The sequence below is a fragment of the Phocoena phocoena genome, chromosome 16 (assembly GCF_963924675.1).
Source record: "Phocoena phocoena chromosome 16, mPhoPho1.1, whole genome shotgun sequence".
In the NCBI taxonomy this organism is placed as follows: domain Eukaryota; kingdom Metazoa; phylum Chordata; class Mammalia; order Artiodactyla; family Phocoenidae; genus Phocoena; species Phocoena phocoena.
In genome coordinates, this window is record NC_089234.1 from 71,257,875 (window position 1) to 71,279,409 (window position 21,535).

General features: G+C 38.6%; 1 protein-coding gene and 1 pseudogene across 1 annotated transcript in view; both read left to right on the forward strand.

The window, feature by feature from the left end:
* Positions 1 to 8,916, forward strand: part of LOC136136057 (ankyrin-3-like) — an 89,241-nt gene extending 80,325 nt beyond the window's left edge. Inside the window, 1 exon segment of the mRNA XM_065893928.1 lies at positions 8,848 to 8,916. Within this exon segment, the coding sequence (XP_065750000.1) occupies positions 8,848 to 8,916 (69 nt within the window).
* Positions 8,917 to 13,934: 5,018 nt separating this feature from the next.
* LOC136136292 (non-histone chromosomal protein HMG-17 pseudogene) lies at positions 13,935 to 14,207 on the forward strand (annotated as a pseudogene).
* The last annotated feature ends 7,328 nt before the right edge of the window (positions 14,208 to 21,535 follow it).

Genomic DNA, 21,535 nt, shown 5'->3' on the forward strand with positions numbered 1-21,535 from the left:
TGTAGATCAAGTGAAAGATGGCCTGTAACTGTAAGGTTATACATTCATGTCAAATGTATAATATTTATTTTTAAACTAGCTTTAAATCTATATTATTTCCCCAAACTAATAATTAGTAGCATGTATGTAGTTTCTGATGCCAAAGTCTCCATCATTGTTATTTTTAATAATTTACAATTTTATTGTCTTGATCTTTACCTGCATATATATGCTTAAGCATTTACAGATGCATTGCATTTATATATACACACAAGTATATATATGCATATACATATGCAGGTAAAGATCAAGGTAATTATATATATTATTTATGTATAATTTATATATATTTATATACACATATATACATATAAATACAGAGTAATTTCATTTAGAATTCTGCTCAAAACTTTCTTCCACTTAAATTTTTTTTAAGATTTCCGCAAATATACATCATGATTTTCCTTAAGTGTGGGGAACCAGCAAGTAAAAAATTCTTTCTTGATTTCCCTTCTCAGAATGTCTTTTATTTTAAATGTGATGGTAAAATTCTACTAAAAATGCATTTACTCAGGACTTGAAAGGCAGTGAGAGTGATTCAAGCTCAGAGGAAGAACGGAGAGTCACTACCCGAGTTATTCGCCGGCGTTTGATTATAAAGGTATCCCGAAGCCGGATCAGTATGGGGCAACGCTGTATTATTAGAACCTTTCTTGTGGTTTGGAAAATTCAGCATGCTTGGTAACTAAATGGCTCTGTATGTTTCTTTGCACATTTGAAAACTTATAAAAACAACCACCGAAAGGAAAAACTCACGTTGCATGGTAGTGAGTATTCTGTCTAGGCCTGTGTTTGACGTGTGGCAGTTGTAATTTTACCCGAGAATTCTTGGCATTTGTATACTGCTTTCCTTGGAGAAGTGTTCTATGTGTGAACAAAGATTCTACCTTGGTGAGAGAATAGTTCATATCCAATGAAATGTTCAACTGAAACCCCAGAGGCTGTAATGAGGTATGAGGTAAGATGAAGACGAAAGAGAGTGAAAGAATTAAAAGGCTCCCTTCTCAGCCTTAACAGTTTTTAAGTGAAAACCAGTTCTTCATTATCAATCAATGACTAAGAATTCAGTGTTATAGCCTGGCATGGATGTATATGACATAATGCAAACCAAGCAAAAACTTCTGAAATAGGTTTTTAACTTGACTGACATACAAAAAATCAGGCTGGTTTTTTCTAAGGCTGTATTTTTAACTAGAGGAAGCAACTCTTACTGGAAGTGAAAAATGTAATTCTCGCCTGTTACAGCACAGTTGAATACTATGAATAAACCTTGATTTCCCCCACAAAGGCCTTTTGAAGCACCGACCTTACATACGGGAGGTCCTACCGACTGCTTCTTGCAGTCTGCTGCTTGTCTTCATTACTCTGCCTTTAGGGAGATCTTTCTTGATGTTAGAATAATTGAGTGCAGAGAACTAGGAAGCCATTTTCAATACACAGTCCTTTGAATGTGGTCCAAATAACTTGAGGCTCCTTGGTTGGCAGTTCTGAAGAGAAAGAAAGGAAAGGAAATATCTATTGAAAACCATTTATCAAACTTATCACCCATTTCCAAAGTGTCAGGACACCAAACCAGAGATGTAGGGAAGTTGGCTTAGGTATCCAAAACTTCTTAATCCTGCTGCTTGTACTTTTCTTGTAGATCAGATGAAAGAAGAGAAGAAAATCTGCCAAATCTGCTGTAGTATAGTTTTTCTAAGACTCTGGAAACATTAGGGAAGAAAATAAGTCCTTGTCTAAATCCTAAATTATCCACAAATCAACCTTAAGCTCAATAGGGGCCATGAAAAAAAGTATGAATCACTTTGAAAATTCCACATGGGCAATCCACATTACTTACTGTTATCTAGCATATTTGCAAGCATTTGGCCTATTTATGAAGTCCTCATAATCAGTCACCTCCCACACATTTGCTGGGATTAGGGGGGAAGAAATCTTTAATTTGGTTTTTCTGAACATGTTAAAGCCAAACTCTGTTCAGGCTTTGCTAGTCCCATGATTAAAATATTACTTCTTGAAGACACTAAAGTGAAACATCTAGAAAAAGCACACCAGACATACTGTCTTGTAACTTGCTTTTTATGCTTAACATATGACATACTCATGTTGCATCAAATTCACCTCATTTCTTTATAATAGCTGCCCAGTGTAGAAGTTGACTCCTCTATATATGACAGAAGAAAATAAACATAATCCTGCATAGACAGTGGGAGAAAGCGTAGAGAAGTTTTACTCTGGGGAATACTAAAACAAAACAATAGAAACATCAACCCCCTCCCTAAGTCAATGAGGGTTATATCTTTTGGTCTCCTAGAATTCCAGAACATGCATTAGCAAGTTAGCTTTTAAGTAATTTTGTTAGAATGAGTTATTTATATATTTAAGCTTAACATATAATTATATATATTAACATTTTTATTAAGAGCTTAAGTTTAAAAGACTGAAATACACTGATGTTATAGGCTTCATAAAACAGAGGAGACTGTGTTCTCTTCAAATCTTCACTTCTTGAAGTCAGTGTAATTTTAGGGAGGCTGAGTGGAATCATCAGAGAACGGGTTTCATAAGTGGGGAGGGCGTTGTATAAACAATGGAATCACTTAAACAAGCTTTGAGAAATGTCTTTCATATGTGACAGAGAAAACAAAAGCTAAAGGATAGCTACAATTATAATTGGAAGCTATAGGTGTAAGAAAAAATCTTTGTCAATTACATACGTAGAAATCTTTCTGGTTAATATTTTTCTGTTCAGATTTTGGGGGCAGTTGAAAAAGATCACATTTCTGTTGCCTTTTCTCTTTATTCCATATGTTGGTACCTTTTTAATGTAAAAGAGCTCGAGACTGCAGTACTACACGGTAAATGTGACATGGGATCCATCTCTGTCAAAACACATAAAATGAGAGTGTTAGGACCTAAAGGAGTCATTGAGACTAAAATTACTTCTTTTCCTAGATGACAAAAACCAAGGATAGGAGATGAATTGATTTACCCAAAACCACACAGCTGGGCAGTAACAGTTCTGAGACCAGAACCTAACCCCTGGTCCTCTAGAGAAGTGCCTTCTACCTGCGTTTTCCACAACACTGTATTCCTTCTCGTCCAGGACAAATTAAAAAGGAATAACTTTTCCTGGACTAAATTAGGCACTTGGCCATTTAGACTTTTCCGGTGGCATAGGAGAAGGCAGCATTGAGCTATCTTTCCTGGAAACTATTTGATGGGGTTAGAATGCTAAGAATTTGACCTATCCAATAGCCTCCAGCCTATTCATGGAGGCTATCCAACCTTGGACTGAACCAGCCACAGTAATTCCCCTAGCACTTAGAATCCTAGAGCGGAAAACTATTTGGTGGTTATTCCATCCTTCCCAGAGCTAGCTTTGGCCAGGAAATGTCAATGAAAGCAATAGATATATTCAGGATTCCATTATCACAAGTCTAGGCAAATCTGTGTTCTTAGCCATTCAACTAGTATAATAAATGGAGTGAAAGTAGAATTTTATGATTTTTCTCTTTAATTTCACATGTGGATTCATTCTTTTTTATGTTTTTGTATTTTTACATTTAATATTTTCAAGTCCTTTAAGAAATGAGTCAAGTTAACAAACTCCCCCATTTGTTTGCATATTTTTAAATTTTATAAGCATATCCATTTATGTCTATATAATATGATAATATCACAGTGGTTTCAAATGCTTGGAAGCAGTTTAAATTGACCGGTCCTATGAGCTTGTTTACATTATTTGCTTAGCAAATGCAGTGATTACAAAGGTAAAAACTTTAAACTAACTGAAACCATTGTGAAGTCTGATTAGATTCAAATAACTGAATTTTTACTATATAGTTCAACTATATATATATATATATATATATTTTTTTTTTTTTTTTTTTTTTGCGGTACACGGGCCTCTCACTATTGTGGCCTCTCCCGTTGCGGAGCACAGGGTCCGGACGCGCAGGCTCAGCGGCCATGGCTCACGGGCCCAGCCGCTCCGCAGCATGTGGGATCTTCCCGGACCGGGGCACGAACCCGTGTCCCCTGCATTGGCAGGCAGACTCTCAACCACTGTGCCACCAGGGAAGCCCTCAACTATATTTTTATTTCTACTTTTGAGCTTTTTTACTGACTTTCAAAATAAGGGTTTACGTGTATGTTTCCCCCCATCAAACAACTCAAAAGTACAAAAAGTTCAATCTATCCATTCCACTTCCCATTGTTCACAAGCTTCAGATAACCATTGTTCTGGAACAATGGAACAAGGTAACCATTGTTCACAAGCTTCAGATCGTTTTATATACATATACCAATATGTATGTGTATATAGAATATACATGTGCTATATACATATACACATACATCCCCAGCAAGTGGGTTTCTCAGAATACACATTGCTTAGTAATTTGCTAAGTTTATGTGTATAGTTTCTCTCATTTTTTTGAAAGTTCAAGTTTTAATGTTGTGTACATTGAAGCAAATTGGTACATTTCATGTTATTTTTTCATTTTATTCAAGAAGGAGAGAGGAATAAAAATTATTAAATGCTATGTTTCCAGCAGGGGTCCAAAGGAAAGTACAGTAGTCTTCACAAAGGTGGCCACCAGGAATGATACTGTGACACCATACATACTGTAATTTTCCTTTGAAATAGGAAAGAAAAAAAGTGCGGGTAGGTGTTGCCAAAAATAATGCCATCACCAAAACTAGCGGGGAAATTTTATTTACTTAAAAGTACAAAGGTTTTCAAGAACCTTAGAAACTAATTAGAGATTATTTTCTCTCATTAAAGAGAGGCCCTAAAGACCTCTCCTTGGTAACACCTGATCTCCAATGTACCTGACAGAATTAAAGATGGATGAAATTTTTTTTTATGTATTTTGTGACTCCTTACGAACTTTCCCATCTATCCAGTCAACTACTATCTAATCCACTCCCTCAGTTTAGTGAGTTTCTACATAATCATATATCTTATTTTGACCTTATGTAAAGCACTAGTTGACTATAGTTAGTGCCCATTAAGACTAAGAGAAGTATCTTCACCTTTAATTATACGTAAGCAGTATGAATTTTCAGTAGGAAATAATGAAAATGCCCACATACCACAGCAGATCTCAACAACCTATATGGCTTGTTATTTATAACTAGGGCTTTGCTTTTTTCTAAGGCTATTAATATAAATCAATGTACTTAAATGTATTCGCTATGCTTATAAAAATACCTACTTCACATTTCAGAGACTGTCTGCAAATTAATTGGCATCTTTCCCCACCAAAGGGTCAATTTATAACATACGTAATAGTATGCTATTTGAATGGATTTTCCTGGGATCCTGGAATTGTCTTAACACTCAAAGAGCTAGACATGTGCAAGAGTTAGTTCGAACACATCTCACTTATACATGTTTAAACTACAGTGAAACTTTTCATGACCCTTTTTTTGGCTTTTCTGCTGTCTTTAAGCCTTTACTTGTAAAATAAAATGAAATTTTTTTTTTCCAGGTATGTGAAATCAACCATAGGAAACATAAATAACACTCCCATAAGAATGTGTTGCAGATCTTAGTGCGTTCAGGCAGGAGACCTCTACATTTTTCCAATTTCCTTCCCTCGCTTAACTGTGCTAATTGAAACTAATCGTAAGCAAGGTTCAAGGTGAACCTTGAAGCAAACAAGAGCAGCAAGAAACATCGTGTTTTATTTTCATCTCATCTTTATACCACAGTGAGGTAAAATGAGTCAAATATCCCACCCATGACCGATGAGCCCACAATCTATCAGAATACAAAGTCACTTTGTAGAAAGAAAAAAGAACAAAAACAGAATTTTGTTAGCAAAACAAGGTAGTGTTTCAGTCTCTACTCTGTTATTTTAAACCACAACTGCCTTTCTACTGGTTGTGACATAAAACAATCATAGAATTTTCTCACCATTGGCTGCCACTGACAAAATTAACAGAGCTACTACCTTTCCCATGACAATAACACTGAAAGGGTTAGAATCCTGGCTCTCCCAGAAAGGCAGCTGTCTTCTTTGTGATTTGCCATTTTTCCTAAAAAACCTACAGGTGTACAATAACTACAGTACACAGTACTATAGCACTGTACAGGTCACCTCTTCAACAAAAGAAGTATGACTAACAAGTCAGCAGGTCTCTAGAGTGGGTCTGCACTTAAGATGTTTGTCCTTGTTCCCCAAAACTGTAAGTGAGACTGACCTAAAGTTGACACCAGTGAAGAAGGTAATGTGTTACAAATACAGCCCTATGTCTGCTCTCTCGGTGGTTTTTCTTTTCCTACAATCATAGAGCTAACAGACATTAAGGAGCCATCTAAATCTACTGACCTGCCTATTAGCAGGAAAATATGATGCCACTTGGCAAGTTAAGAATTTATCCCATTCTTTTGTTAACTCACCAGAGGAAGATCCTTGACAGTTTCCCCTTCTAAATCAGATAGCAGTCACTAACTGAAAGGCTGTCGTCTTACATTCCTTTAGTAATTAGTCAGTCATCACATAAGACTCATTCACTTGATAATATTCTGAAACTATGTACTTCATCAGACATTAATTATTCTCATTTACAACTTATGAAAGGCTCAGTCTGAAAAAAAGAAATAAGGTTTTCTCTGTACTCTGAACTTTTCTCATAGTATTTGAAAAAATATTGCCTTTAGTAAGGAATTTTTAAATTTAACAAACTAACAAAGGGTGATTAACACCCCAACTAAGGTGCTACCTCAATTCAAATCAGACAAAAGGAAATCCACCAAAATGAGAGATTTCGTAGGACTAATGAAGAAACATTATCCAAAGTGAAATGATCTAATTAGAGCTCTAATCATTAGCTAAATCTTTTTTCAACAAATGAAACCTTTTTGTTTGTCTGTCTATGTATAACTGTATTCTGTGATTACATATTTTCAAATTCTTCCTTCTTGGAGTTTGTTGCTAACCATCATTCTTGTACGTACTTGAGGTTTAATGCTTTGAATGTTGTTGACTGCTAAATAACCATCCATGGAGTCAGCCTTTTCCCCTGGCCCTGGAATTGCAAGTAGAGTTTATACTTTCTTTTTCTAAAATGCCACAGAGCATGTGTGTGGTGTATGGAGTGATGTGGAGATCTATCCATCTAGTATGTTGCTAATCTCTATGCCACATCCTTTAGGGAGAGGAAGCAAAAAACCTTCCTGGTGAATCTGTCACAGAAGAACAGTTTACTGATGAAGAAGGCAACCTCATCACCAGAAAAGTAATCATCACTGGGGTTCATGCTTCTCTTGGGGTTTAGATTTTCTACTATCTTAAAATAGAAAACAGGAAAATCTCTCCTTTTCACTATTGCTTCCTACAGATCACTCGGAAAGTACTAAGACGAATTGTTATCCCACAAGAGAGAAAATATGATGACGTGGTAATGGAGAGGGACTGTCGTAAAGAAAGTAGAGAATAAAAGCTTTGTGAACTCTCTAGAATAGGCTGCTAACAGGCTGGCGTCTGCAGTGTGGCAGCTTGAAGCATTTGCTGCTTTTGACATCTTGTGCATTTGATCAGGGTCAAAGAAAAAGATTTTCCTTCCTAACATTCTTTAATATACTCTTACTATCTTCAGAGTTTTCACAGCGATCATCTCATTCATGGAGGTTGGAACATGCCGGTTCGAGCATGGGAGACAAAATTAAAAACCCTCTACCACCACCAAACCCCTCGGCCATGCCCCACCCCTGCCCAGTGCTTTACCTGCAGCCTACTTGGGACCCAGAGAGAGAGCACTTGTTTCCAGCAAATGCACAGGGTTTAATTAAAAGTTAGAATGACAAAAAGCTCGTCTCAAAATCCTTACATCTAATCTATACATTTTCTCTTTCCAGTATATTCTACAGGGAAATATATGAATTCCCCCATCTTAACCTGAGGAGGATTCTCCTCTCTGGGTTCATAACAGCCCATTTCCAATGGGCCAGTTAAAGAACTAAAGTCATCACTGAGCGGTGTAACTCAGCAAGTGAACCTCTAGCTCCCACAGAAAACATCTCTGGTTATTTTTCATTTCTTTCCCTTTCTCAGACCTTTACCCTTTGCATTTAAAAAACAGAAACTTCAATAGCCTGTGTTTACATAAGAAAAAAGTAAACTGAAAATTTCTCAGAAGGAGTAAATCAGAAAATTGGAAAGGCTACTGTGTGTTCCATTATAAAATAGGGTAAAAGCTGAGTATCTGTGCAACCACTTTGCTCTCAGAGAAGTGTGTCCTTGGTGCTTGGTGAGGACAGGTCTCATTTTATGGAAAAGGGATGCCTGCTTGGTCTGGAGTAAGAGGACAGGCTTGGTAATTCCACAAATGCTCAACAGCATTTCCATGGTCTTTAGTTCACGATTAGTGCTTTACTGAGAAATTTCAGTCTCATTGCAACAGATTATTTAACATTCTGCTGGCTTAAAAAGGCATAAATTATAACTTACTAATATTTTTATAATTGGGGTTTGAGTGCCTTGAGAGTTTTAGTGATGATTTCTTCTAGTTTTACAGGAACTGGACAGGCTGTCCAGTTGTTTGACTGATCACTAACCTACTGCATTATTGTGAAGTACAGTAACGTATTCCTTCTGACGGTGCTCTCCCACTCGCCCTGATGCTGCTGAGCTGTGTGGTCGAGGCAGATAGATTATGTCTGGGGACGTGAAGTGACAAAGTACTTGAAACTGTGTTTCGCTTATCCTAATCCAGCCTCAAGGGACCAGAATGGAAACTGCTTTTTAACGAAAACCCTTTCACCATGAAATCTTAACGTGTACATTCCTTTTAAAGCAGGGAGAAGGTTATAAGATGAAGACGAAGAAAGAAATCCGGCATGTGGAAAAGAAGAGTCACTCATAACAGTAAATGGTCAGTCAAGGTGGTAAGTGTGCTCTTATCAACAACAGTAAGATGTAACTTCCTGTGAAACTTCTAATTTCACCAAATAAGTGATTCCATCCCCCCGCCACCCCCTTCCTCTCTTTTTCACTGGATTGCAGCTTTGAGTATCCAACAAGCAGTTGGTGGTCATTTTCATGTTCATGTACACATACATCTGCACACGAAAACCAAGGCCTCTAGCTCACAGTCCATAAACCTTCTCTTCTCAAATTAGGAATTTAAATCTAAATGATGGTTGCAGAAGCAAATGTAAATAGTGATCTCGAGTCTTCTCTTAAGAGCGAAGGCTCGGTATGAAGTGCAGTAGCATTATTCACTCTAACAGGAAGACTAAAGACTATTTGGCAACAAACAGTTCATACAAATGTATTTGGAGATTTGTATTGACCAGCTTTTCACCATTTTACCACAGCAGCATCTAAGAATATAATTTTGGTTGAAATACAGTGGTTGCCAAGCTTAAATGAGCAAAATCCCTATATACTACTTCATATATTCTGTATAAACCAAAGCAAATGAAATAGGAGGGTAATGGCACTACTATGTTTTCTAAGTTAAAATGTTTAGTGAGCTTTGTTAAAGGTTGTCTGAACTTTTCTTCACGGAGAAGGATATTTTCCTTTAACACTGTTTTCTGAACTTTGTGCTGTTTCTTTCTGTGTAGCTACAATTCAAAAGCCCATTTGGGATGAAAAAGCAGATAGAGCTTTGAAAAGCTCTGTGTAAGTCTGGGAGGTAAAGCAGGATGAGTCCTTTAGGGCTGCTCACCAACAGTTCTCCTAGCCCCAAGTAACAAAGAGCAAACAGATCCCAGTTTCCACTTTCACTCAGTAGCTGTTCCCCGGTTACCAGAATCCTGGTACTTGGAGTGCTGCTGTAAGGAACTGAGAAATCACGGAGTCTCACTGCCCCAAATTTTGTATGCAAGGTAACTGTAACTAAGGCCCAAAGAAATTCTTAATCCCTCCACCTCCAAAAACAACTTATTCTTTATTTATTCACTTAAAGATTTATTTCACTTCCTCTCTGTGACGCTTTCTGCCTAGGCACTGGGAAATCATCGGTAAACAACACTAGGGAGGTACTGGCCCTCGCTGACCTTACATTTTGGAGATTTAACGGTAGTCAGTCACTTCAGTATTTAAGGCATTGAGAAAACTCCTAAGAACTGCAGCGTGCTCTGGAAGTAACAGTATTTGCTATCCATACATACTCTTCCAGTGTTTCAGGTGTACTCTTCATTTAATTCACTTGGATCGGTGTCTTTATCATCCCCATTTAACAGGCCCCAAATTGCCCAAGGTCACCTAAATAAAAAGTGGCAGAAACAGGATACAAACCCTAACAGGCTGCCTCTGGAGCCCACACACTCAACCCTGTTAACTGGAGATCTGACCTGGTCTGAGGGTGACAGAGAAGGTTTCCTTAAGAAAATGATGCTTGAGATTAGTTTTAAAGGATGAACAGGATTCATCTGGATGAAGGGGAGGAAATTTGATGGTTTTTGGGGTAGCCTCCTAGGCACAGGCTCTAGCGTTCTGCAAAGGCCAGAACTGGGAAGAAACAAGAAAGGAGAACAGGTCGGTGTAGCCTGCAGAAGGTTTTGTCATTGTGTCTGGAGAGGTAGGAAAAATCGGGCCTCATAAGCCTTTTTTCACTAAAAGTTTAGGTTCTCATCACACACTCTAGTTGCAGGGCACAGAATGAATTGGAGGTGGCAATAATGGATGAGCAGAAAACCTATTAAACTACTGAAGATGCTGGCTTGGGCAGTAAGGATGGTAAGAGGTAGGCTGAATCAAGAGATAGCGACATGAATTGCTTTTTGTCAGATGACAAGGGTGAGAGATGAGAAAATTAAGGATGACATCAGTGTAGCAATATCTAGAATGAACCCACCCATTATGCGTGTCTTACAGCTGAATCTGGTAAAAGACGTATACAAGATTTTTTTAAATTGAGGTGTAGACGATTTATAATATTAGTTTCAGATGTACAACACAGTGATTCAAAATTTTTATAGATTATTCTCCATTTAAAGTTGTTATAAAATATTGGCTATATTTCCCTGTGCTATACAATATATCCTTGTAGCTTATTTATTTTATACATAGTAGTTTGCAGCTCTTAATCCCCTACCCGTGTCTTGCCCCTCCTGCCTTCCCTCTCCCCACTGGTTAACCACTGGTTTGTTCTCTGTATCTGTGAGTCTATTTCTGTTTTGTTATATTCATTTGGATATGTTTTAGATTCTACATATAAGTAATAACAGAGTATTTGTCTTTCTCTGACTTCTTTCACTAAGCATAATACCCTCCAGGTCCATCCATGTTGTTGAAAATGGCAGAAGTTCATTTTTAATGGCTAAGTAATATTCCATTGTATATATGTACCACATCTTTTTTATCCACTCCTCTGTCCCATTTGTTTATTTTTGCTTTTGTTTCCTCTGCCTTAGGAGACAGATCCAAAAAACTATTGCTACAATTTATGTCAAAGAGTATTCTATATTTTCTTCTAGGACTTTTATGGTTTCCAGTCTTACCTTTAGGTCTTTAATCTATTTTTAGGGTTTTTTTTTAATATGTTGTGAGAAAATGTTCTAATATTATTCTTTTACATGTAGCTGTCCAGTTTTACCAACATCATTTATTGAAGAGACTGTCTTTTCTCCATTGTATATTCTTGCCTGCTTTGTCATAGATTAACTGAGCATAAGTGTGTGGGTTTATTTCTGGGCTCTATTCTGTTACATTGATCCATGTGTCTGTTTTTGTGCCAGTTCCATACTGTTTTGATTACTGTAGCTTTGTAGTATAGTCTGGTCAGGGAGCATGATAACTCTAGCTCTGTTCTTTCTTAAGACTGCTTTGGCTGTACAGCAGATTAATAAAACACTAAGCATGATTTTGCCATCTTAAATTGCTGTGTTTAAGCAATTCTGATAAATTAAATAAAACTAGAAGAGGGCTTCCCTGGTGGCACAGTAGTTGAGAGTCCACCTGCTTATGCAGGGGACACGGGTTCGTGCCCCGGTCCAGGAAGATCCCACACACCTCAGAGTGGCTAGGCCCGTGAGCCATGGCCGCTGAGCCTGCGCATCCAGAGCCTGTGCTCTGCAATGGGAGGGGCCACAACAGTGAGAGGCCTGCATAACGCAAAAAAAAAAAAAAAAAAAAAACCTAGAAGAGACTTCAGTCAGCTTTAGTATGCCCCTAAAAGTTTAGCAACTTGTTCAGTAATAGACTCAGACTCTGGGTGGGAGAGAACCAAAAAGGTTATCGACACCAGCTGAGCCATTTTTCTAGAGTAATATATACCTAATATCTATGAATAAATGATACCAAAAAATATATGACAGTGCTATGCTTCCAGGGTCCTGTAGAGTGAATTAATACAGAAATGACTAGGTCACTAAATGTACAAGAGACTAAGATGATAAATAATCCACCCTGTAAAGCAGTTGGCAGGGCCTTGGCTCACTTGCTACACCACTCAAAGGAGAGAGAAACTCACTAGGAGAATTCATATGAATGTGAAAATAGCTTCAGCATAAAGCAAACTTAATGTGTCAGATGGAAAGAACAGTGATTTGACTGCAAGCCTCATTTTACTCTCCAGGGTGGTATTTGCCTTTCATAAGTGAATTTAGGAAATGAGTCCAAGAAGACTGCCTGGAATTCCAGGACACTGAATGTGTGCTCTGGAAAAATCAATTTGCAAGTATATTGAAAGTTCTTATGGCCCTGCTTGGCTTTTTTTTTTTTTTTAAAGAACAACTAAGCACATGGAATGTGACCCAATTTCACTGAGTCTCAGATGGTGACATCAAAATTTTTATTCTGCAACCAGTTGAATTTTGAGCTATCTGAACCCTATACCTACTTTTCTTTAATACCGAGTCACAGCCATCCTATTTTTAATGTAAGGGAAAAGCTGATGGCTTAAAATAAGTATAAAATTTATACGTAATATATAGTGATTTATAGTTTATAAAATGCGTTTACATTTTTGTCTTATTTAATCCTTCAAACAAGCCTCCAGGAAGAGTAGACCAATTTTGATTGCTACCTTTTACAGATGAGGATACTATGGCTCGGAGAGGTCATCTGACATTTCTTCTTTCAAACAGCTGTGACTGGAAAAACTAGGACTTGGCCTCAAGATTATTGACACTTCACCTAGTGTCCGATTCCACTAAGCTGTCTTTCTAAAATTAGTTAGAATAATAATAATAATAGTCATATTCTATAAAAGATTACTGTATGCCAAGTACTAGGTAAGATCATTACATACATTACCTCATATAGTCCCCAAAACAATGCTATAACATAAGTACTATGATCTCTTTTTTAATAAACAAGGAAACTGAAGCTTAGAAGAATTAAATGAGTTACCCAAGGTCCTATAGTTAATGAGCAAAAGGATAAAATTTTAACTTAACCAGAGCCTAGCTCTTAACTATTCATATTAATAGTTGAATAGTACTTGATGATTATCAGAAACCTAAAAGCAAATTTTGAATCAAATGTACGTACAAACGCAAACTGTAGTTAATTTCTTCATACAATACACAGTGAAAATATTCATTTTGGTTTTGTTTTTTTAAATAAAGCAAAACTTCATAGCCATAACCTTCAAAAATACCCTTAGAGAACTGATTAGTGAGGCTGTGACAACGGAGGTACCCCAGACACACGTTGGAAAAGACTGGAACAGCTGTACTGTAAACCTCTTTTAGGGAAATGCTCAGGACCTCACAGCCACATGGAAGCCAAGAGCAGCAGCAACAGCACGAGGCTTGCCGGGGGAGACACTTTATCTGAGGCCAAAAAGTTGACTCATTTCATTCACACCTTCTAAAAAGGACTTGGCCAGCAGTGTGAAGAAGAGGCGAGAGCGACCCCTGGACTGGCCAAAGCCGCGCGCCACTGCATCCCCGTGCCCAGCGCCTATGTCCCGCCGCCGTCGCCACCATGCCCAAGAGAAAGGCTGAAGGGGATGCTAAAGGAGATAAAACCAAGGTGAAGGATGAACCACAGAGAAGACCTGCAAGGTTATCTGCTAAACCTGCTCCTCCAAAGCCAGAGCCCAAGCCTAAAAAGACCCCTGCAAAGAAGGGAGAGAAGGTACCTAAAAGGAAAAGGGGGAAAGCTGATGCTGGCAAGGATGGGAATAACCCTGCAGAAAACAGAGATGCCGAAACAGACCAGGCACAGAAAGCTGAGGGTGCTGGAGAGGCCAAGTGAAGTGTGCATTTTTGACAACTGTGTACTTCTGGTGACTGTACAGTTTGAAATACTATTTTTTTATCAAGTTTTATAAAAATGCAGAATTTTGTTTTACTTTTTCTTCTTTTAAGCTATGTTGTTAGCATACAGAACACTTCATTGTTGTTTTTTGGGGAAAGAGCACATGTCACTAATAGATTGTCTCTGAAGCTGGATTGACATGGGAAAGAAACACCTTTCCCGTCTGGTTTTGAGAGACTTCCTCTTGGTTCTCAGGAAGGAGGGGTTCCTTGATGTTGACACACAGTAGCCACCTTGGCACAAACGCCTTGTGGTGTGGAAAAACGAAAATTAGTTTTTATGTCCTCTTCTCCCTCTCCACCTTCAGCATAGACTTGACTCTCTTAAACCCAGAGACCTGTTGGAAGCTGACCCCCCAAAATTGGTTACCAGTATGTCAGGCAATCTGGACTTTGCATTGTCACCACTGAGATGGCGTCCCTCAGAAGAGCAGCGGCTCCTTTTTTAGAATGTGGATCTTCAGATTGATACTTTTGCCATTTTCATTTCCATTTCCTGAAAGTCAGGGTCGGCTTGTGAAAAGTTGTTAAACAACATACTAAATGTGAAATGTCAACCCTCACTCTAAACTTTCCCTGTTCAGAGCATCACATGAAGACTTCATGGGGTTTTATAGTGGCTTTCTGATTTTGGTAGTCCATTGCAAAAGGGAGTTTGAAAGTTGTTGTATACTGTTCACGATTGTCTGCCCATGTCCTGCCTGAAATACCACGATTGTTTATGAAAAGTATCTTTAATAAAGCTGGATACAGTTTGGAAAAAAATAAGGACTTGACCTTCCACCTTGTTTAGAGTGAAAAGGCTAGTAATAATATACAGTGGTGAATAAAACCTCCACGGCCCCTACCCTTCTGCATCTCTCAGCATGCAAGGGGGAAAGAGATGGAACATGAATTGTTTAAGGGCTAAAAATGCAAACTCCAAGATCCAATGGAAGAATAACACAGAAACATATTTAGACTTGGGGGCTGGGGAAACTCCCTCGGAAGTCATGACATTTATGCTAAGACCTCGTAGGTGGTGCCAACAATGTAAAGAATGGGGAGAAGGAGAAGAGGACTCCAGCAAAGAGTACAAAGTGTGCAAGAGCCTTGAGGCGGGAAAAGGCCTAACACATTTGAGGAAATGAAAGAAGATTAGTGTAACAGAGCCTGATGAGCTGGTGGGGGGTGAGGCAGGCCCATGATGAAGTGAGAAATGCCTCATCATAGGCCAGAATATAGGATTTGGATTTCATTCTAAAAAAATGTGAAGCCTTTGAAAGATTTCAAGCAAGAGTCTGACCTGATGTTTTACTTATTTTTTTAAGCACACCAGCTATGTAGAGAAGGATTGGAGGGAAAACAAGAATAAACTGAAGGAGGTGAGCTAGGAGGTTATTGCTGTAGTCCAACTAAGCCACCATGGTGGCAGGGCTAGGACCTGGGCAGCAGTTTTAGGAAAGTCAACAGTATCTGATGGCTTGCGGTTAGGATGGAGAAGAAGGGTTGAGTCAAGGATAATGCCTTGACTCAAGGTTTCAAGGGTAAGCAGGTGGGTGATGGAAAAAGAAACAGGATGGGTTTTAAGAAGAATATCAAGCACTCAGGCTTTTGTCGATACACAAGTCTGGAGCTTTGAGGAAAGGTTGGACTAGGCGTATAAAAACGTGAGTGTTATCACTAAAGAGGTGAATACTGAATATCAGAGAAAGGGAACACCAGAGAATAGGTGTGATTACCTAGGGAGAAGGTGAAAGTGAGCAAAGAAGGGGCTCAGGGTCGAGCCCCAAAGAACAACATTTTGAAGAGGAATAGAGAGCTGTAAAAGGTTGCCTCTGACCTCTTCCTTCCTAGAGATCTCTAAGCTGTGCTAGCTCCTCTAATCTATAATCATATTCAGCCTCGGCCCTCTAGTATATATTTTTAACATTTTTTTCATAGCATATTCTTTTCTGAAGATACTTCTAATCTTACTTTTATTCCTTTATGCATTATAAATGTAGTTCTCTCATATTCTGTGTACAATAATTCTAAATTGGAACCCAGTGCAGGACTGTTTCTGCTGGTTCTTGCTCATTTTTTCCCCTGTGCCCCTGGTCCTCTAGTATATTTGTTTGGTTTTACCCAAAATATTTTAATCCATGCAGTTTAGTATCAGTGGATGAAAGGAACTTTACTATAATGCAGATTAGCTGATAAGCTTTTGTAAATAACTGACCATGCACATTTAGAGCCCCTTTACTTCTTAGTTTGTGACACACACTGTGTAGGTGGTCGGGGGAGTCCAGCATTGAAGACATTATCCTAATATTACTCAGCCGTTAAAAAAAGAATGAAATAATGCCATTTGCAGCAACATGGATGGACCTAGAGATGATCATATTAAGTGAAGTAAGCCAGACAAACATAAATATCATATGATATCACTTATATGTGAACTCTTAAAAAAAAAAAAAAGATACAAATGAACTTATTTCCAAGACAGAGACTCACAGACATAGAAAACAAGCATATGGTTACCAAAGGGGGGCAGGGGGAGGGACAAATTAGGAGGTTGGGATTGACATATACACACTACTGTATATAAAATAGATAATGAACAAGGACCTACTGTATAGAACTGGGAACTCTACTCAATATTTTGTAATAACCTATAAGGGAAGGGAATCTGAAGAAGAATATATATATATATATATATATATATATATATAACTAAATCACTTTGCTGTACTCCTGAATCTAACACAACATTGTTAATCAACTCTACTTCAATTTTTAAAAATACATTTAAAAAAAAAAGACATTATCCCCAGCATCACCACTCACTTGAGGGCATATAACTGTACAGTCTAGTCCAAGAGGCAAACATGATAGTAAGTTACACAAATCAAAGTACAGAGCTATGATAAAAGATATAAAAATATCACTAGGAGAATCCACTGGAAGATGTAGTAAACACCAATGGAGGAGATCTTGCAAAGCTTCTTGAAGTGCGTGTTTGAACTGGCTTTTGAAGAAAGGGTAGGATTTAAGACTGGGCACTGTGATACGTGCTATGCCCAGGAGTTTGGCCTTTATCCCAGAGACAGTAAGGTACCACTGGAAGTGTTGTCGAAGGAGAATAATACAGTCAGATGGGATTTAGGTAACTCTACTGGTAGGAGAAGGAGTTAGCGGTGAGGAGAGTTTGAACACTAGGACCCCAGTTATGAGACAGGATGAGGGCCTGACCCTGGGCAGAGACGACAGAAAGGAGAGGGCTGATGTGAGGGACATTTCAGAAGTATAACAACCAGATTAATTCCATAGAGGGAGTGAGGGTTGTGATCCTGTGTGTAATTACTAACAAAAATATAGAAGCTAAGAAAAGGAAAACAAAATTCGGGACTGAAATAGGTCAATCTGTAGTGCCTTAAATATTTGTCAGTGATGAGGAAGAGAAATCTGGGCTAGCAATCTTAACGTGGTTACAGAAGTGGCCTGAGTGAACATAAATCACACACTTACTAGCTGTGTAAGCGTAGCCAGCTTATTTAACTTCCGTGCCTTAATTTCCTCGCCTCTGTTAGGATAAGAGTAACATATCTCACAGAACTGTTGTTAGAATTAAACGAGTGAATCCATGTAAATCACTTAACAGTGACTGGCAAGCCCATAGTAAGCCCTCAGTAAATTCAGCTATTAGTCGTAGTGCTAAGAGATGGGGGCAGGAAGATAAATCAGGAGCTTGGGATGAACATATACACACCACTGTATATAAAATAGGTAAACAGCAAGGAAGGACCTACTGCATAGCACAGGGAACTCTACTTAATGGCTTGTCATAACCTGTAACGGAAAAGAATCTGAAAAAATATATATGTATATATAACTGAATCACTGTGCTGTACACGTGAAACTGACACAAGACTGTAAATCAACTCTACTTCAATTCTTTAAAAATGATGTAGATTTTTTAAAGAGAGGTGAGACAAGAGCCGAGACTAGCACCCGAAGAGCCTGGATTCAGGAGGCCAGTGGACAGAGCAGCAGCCGCCAGGTGTGCTAGAACACAACAGTGGGAGAGGTCGGGACAGCAGCATCGCTGAAGTCCTCTGCATGTCACGTCAGTTTATACTTCAGAACACTTTCAGTTATTTCCTATGACTCGTTTCTCACAGTAGCCCTGGGAAATCATTAAAATAGGTATTCTCATTCCTCTTTACTAAGGAGAGAGAGCAAAATCGCCAGAGCTATAGTTAATAAATGACAGGTTTGGTTTGTGACCTAGACCTCCTGATTCTGCTTCCAGCAAGTCAGAACTATGGTCTGAATTGCTTCACTCCCGATTCAGGACCCTGCCCTCCAGAATCTTTTCCAGAATTCATCTGAAGTAGATAATGTTTTTAGGTAGTGTTTTTCATTTTCCTTTCCCTTTAAAAAAATCCCTAATTAACCAAAAGCAGGGGTCTAGAGCCAGGTGGCTTGACTTCCAATTCTGGCTCGCCCATGTACTAAATGTGCCACCAGTATAATAGCTGTATGGCTCTATTTTCTTATTTGTAACATGGAAGCGATAGTACCTCGCTGTTATTAGGATTAAATGAGCTCCACCTTAGAACAGTGCCTGTTAATAATAACAACATTATTAGTTGTACTACTAAGTTAACTATACAACTTTATTAGGGTTATATTTTTCTTCTGTAGCCAACGTGTACATCAGTACTTTACCAGTAATTACTTCTCATTTTTTTAAAACTGGCCCTGTGACCTCAGATATTTTTTTAATCACAAGTCACTAGAGAAGAACAAACAAAAATTAAGTCCCACTTATTGGTATTAGTTGAAGAACAAATCTACACAAACTGGGAATTATTTTTAAATGGTGCAGTAGTTTATTATGATTACATAAAGTAGTTAGAATTAATGCTTAGGAAAAAATGTTTTTAGCTCCATGACTTCCTTAAGAAGAGAGAGAGAAAAGGAGAAGGAAAGGAAAGAGAGAGGTGGGTCAGGAAGAGAACTAGAACAACAAATTCTCTGTTCTCAGTGGGCTATAGGGAAGGCATATCAGAAAAGACTTTCCTTAGGGCATGACAGTGCTAAGTCTTGAAAGATGAGTAAGAGTGAGCCTACAGGGACTTCCCTGGTGGTCCAGTGGCTAAGACTCTGCGCTCCTAATGCAGGGGGACTGGGTTTGATCTCTGGTCAGGGAACTAGAGCCCACATGCTGCAACTAAAGATCCTGCATGCCGCAACTAAGACCCGGTACAGCCAAATAAATAAATAAATATTAAAAAAATAAAAGAGCCTGCAAAGGTGGATCTCACTAGGGAGAAGATAGACCACACTTTCAAGGAGATGGCATTTGAAACAGACCTGAAGAGTAAAGAGAAGTTAGAGATAAATGAAGATGACAGCAGGGGATTATAAGTGGATATGAAATCGTGAGCAAGGAAAAGGAAGTTAGAAACCAACGGGTTGATGACTGGCCTGTAGTCTAGATGCTCTAGACCCTCCAGTGTGGTCTGTGGACCAGCAGTATCAGCATCGCCTGGGAGTCTTGTTAGAAACGCAGCATCTCTGGGCTCACCCTGACTCCTCGACCAGAATCCACATTTGAAGATCCCGGGGTGACACGTATGTACTTTAAGCTTTGGGAAGTGCTGCTCCAGAACGTATTACTGGCCCTTAATCTTGGCTGAACATCGGAATCATCTACAGAGGTTTTTTGGTTTTCTTTTTTAAGTGTTTGATGCTGGGCACCACCCCAAGAAATTCTAAATAAACTGGTAAGGGAAGTGGCCTGGACACTGGGATTTTTTAAATCTCCCCAGATAATTCTAATGTGTACCCAAGTTTGAGAAGCAGTGGCGATTGTCAAACAATGCTTTTCAGTGGAGAGTATGGTCATTAAGCATGAGAAGGTTTATTGGGATGAACTGCAGAGCGCTAAAGGCGTAAGGGGGTGTGTGTGGAGCCGGGGTGGGGGGGTTGTTGTTGGGTTTTTTTTAGCTAGCCACTAGGGGCTAAATACCACCAGTATGTGAACCTATAGAGGAAAGGTTGGTTTTAACCTAAATATATTCCTGACTTGAAAATGTGACATGGAAAGTACAACATTCATCTGTGAAATATAACCTGAACTATAACCATGAGAATCCAATGAACAGCTGTTTTTCTATATTTTAAATGGTTCTTAAAATTTTTTAAAAATGTATAGTGAAATGACTAAATGGAACGATTGGTTTTCTGACTTGTTTTCCACTACACTTGGGTTTGAAAAGCATGAAAACCCAAGGACAGACAGATTCCTCAATGCAAATGCTTCTCTCTCAGATCCACTATCTAAACCCAGAAAGAGAAGATGACTCAAATTCTATTTCTGAAATGTCATCTTGATGGATCCTGCCCTTGCACCTTTCCATCAGATGGCGATCTCATCACAGTTTATACACTGTCAGTATTTTATAACAGGTCCACGGCCAAGCAGCCAAAGCGCTCATGCTTTTTGTGCAACACTGTACTTGGTATAGGCTTTTGCCCAGTGAATAACCTTCCTGCACCCAGTGTAGCTGGGGTCTACACACCCTGATTGCGTGACCAAGAACAAGAGAGATTTATAAGGGCAAGTAACACCCAACTTTTTAAACTATCACCCACATTATACCTGAATATAAATGGGCATCAGTAATAGTTTTTTTAAATTATAGAAACACATCCACTATTTCTAGAAAGATAATGTTCGCGTGCATTGAGGTGCTGAGAGGAAGACCTTGCTTCTTATTGCAAGATTAATTGGGAAGCTGGACTGGTTTTTGGAAGATGAAGCAAAACAAAAAAAGTTCAACTGGGCTGTAGTGATGACTGCACATCTATATACATTTACTAAAAATTATCAAGCTATATATAATAGATGAATGATATGGGATATAAATTATATATCAGTTAAGCTGTAAAAAGTTGGGGGGAGGGTCAATTAGAAAAAAATTGCTAAGAATTCTCCCTAAGAAAACAAAGTGAGATCACCAGGGTAACATTATCATAGGAGCATCTGAGAAGCCTGGTGCCTGGAAGGTTAGGAATAGATGGTAAAAGCAGAGGTGAGAAAATCCTGATCTTCTTACTCTGATTTGCACATTCTCTGGGACATGGCCTGCCCAAATGAGTCACTTTCCTTCTCTGGAACCTCTGCAGAGTCATGGGAGTGGGGCAGGTGTTGAAATCACCCCAGAAGGAATTGATACTTTGATATTCTTGGCTCCAAGCTTTAGTGACCTGGGGCCTGGAGGTCAGTGCCACTTT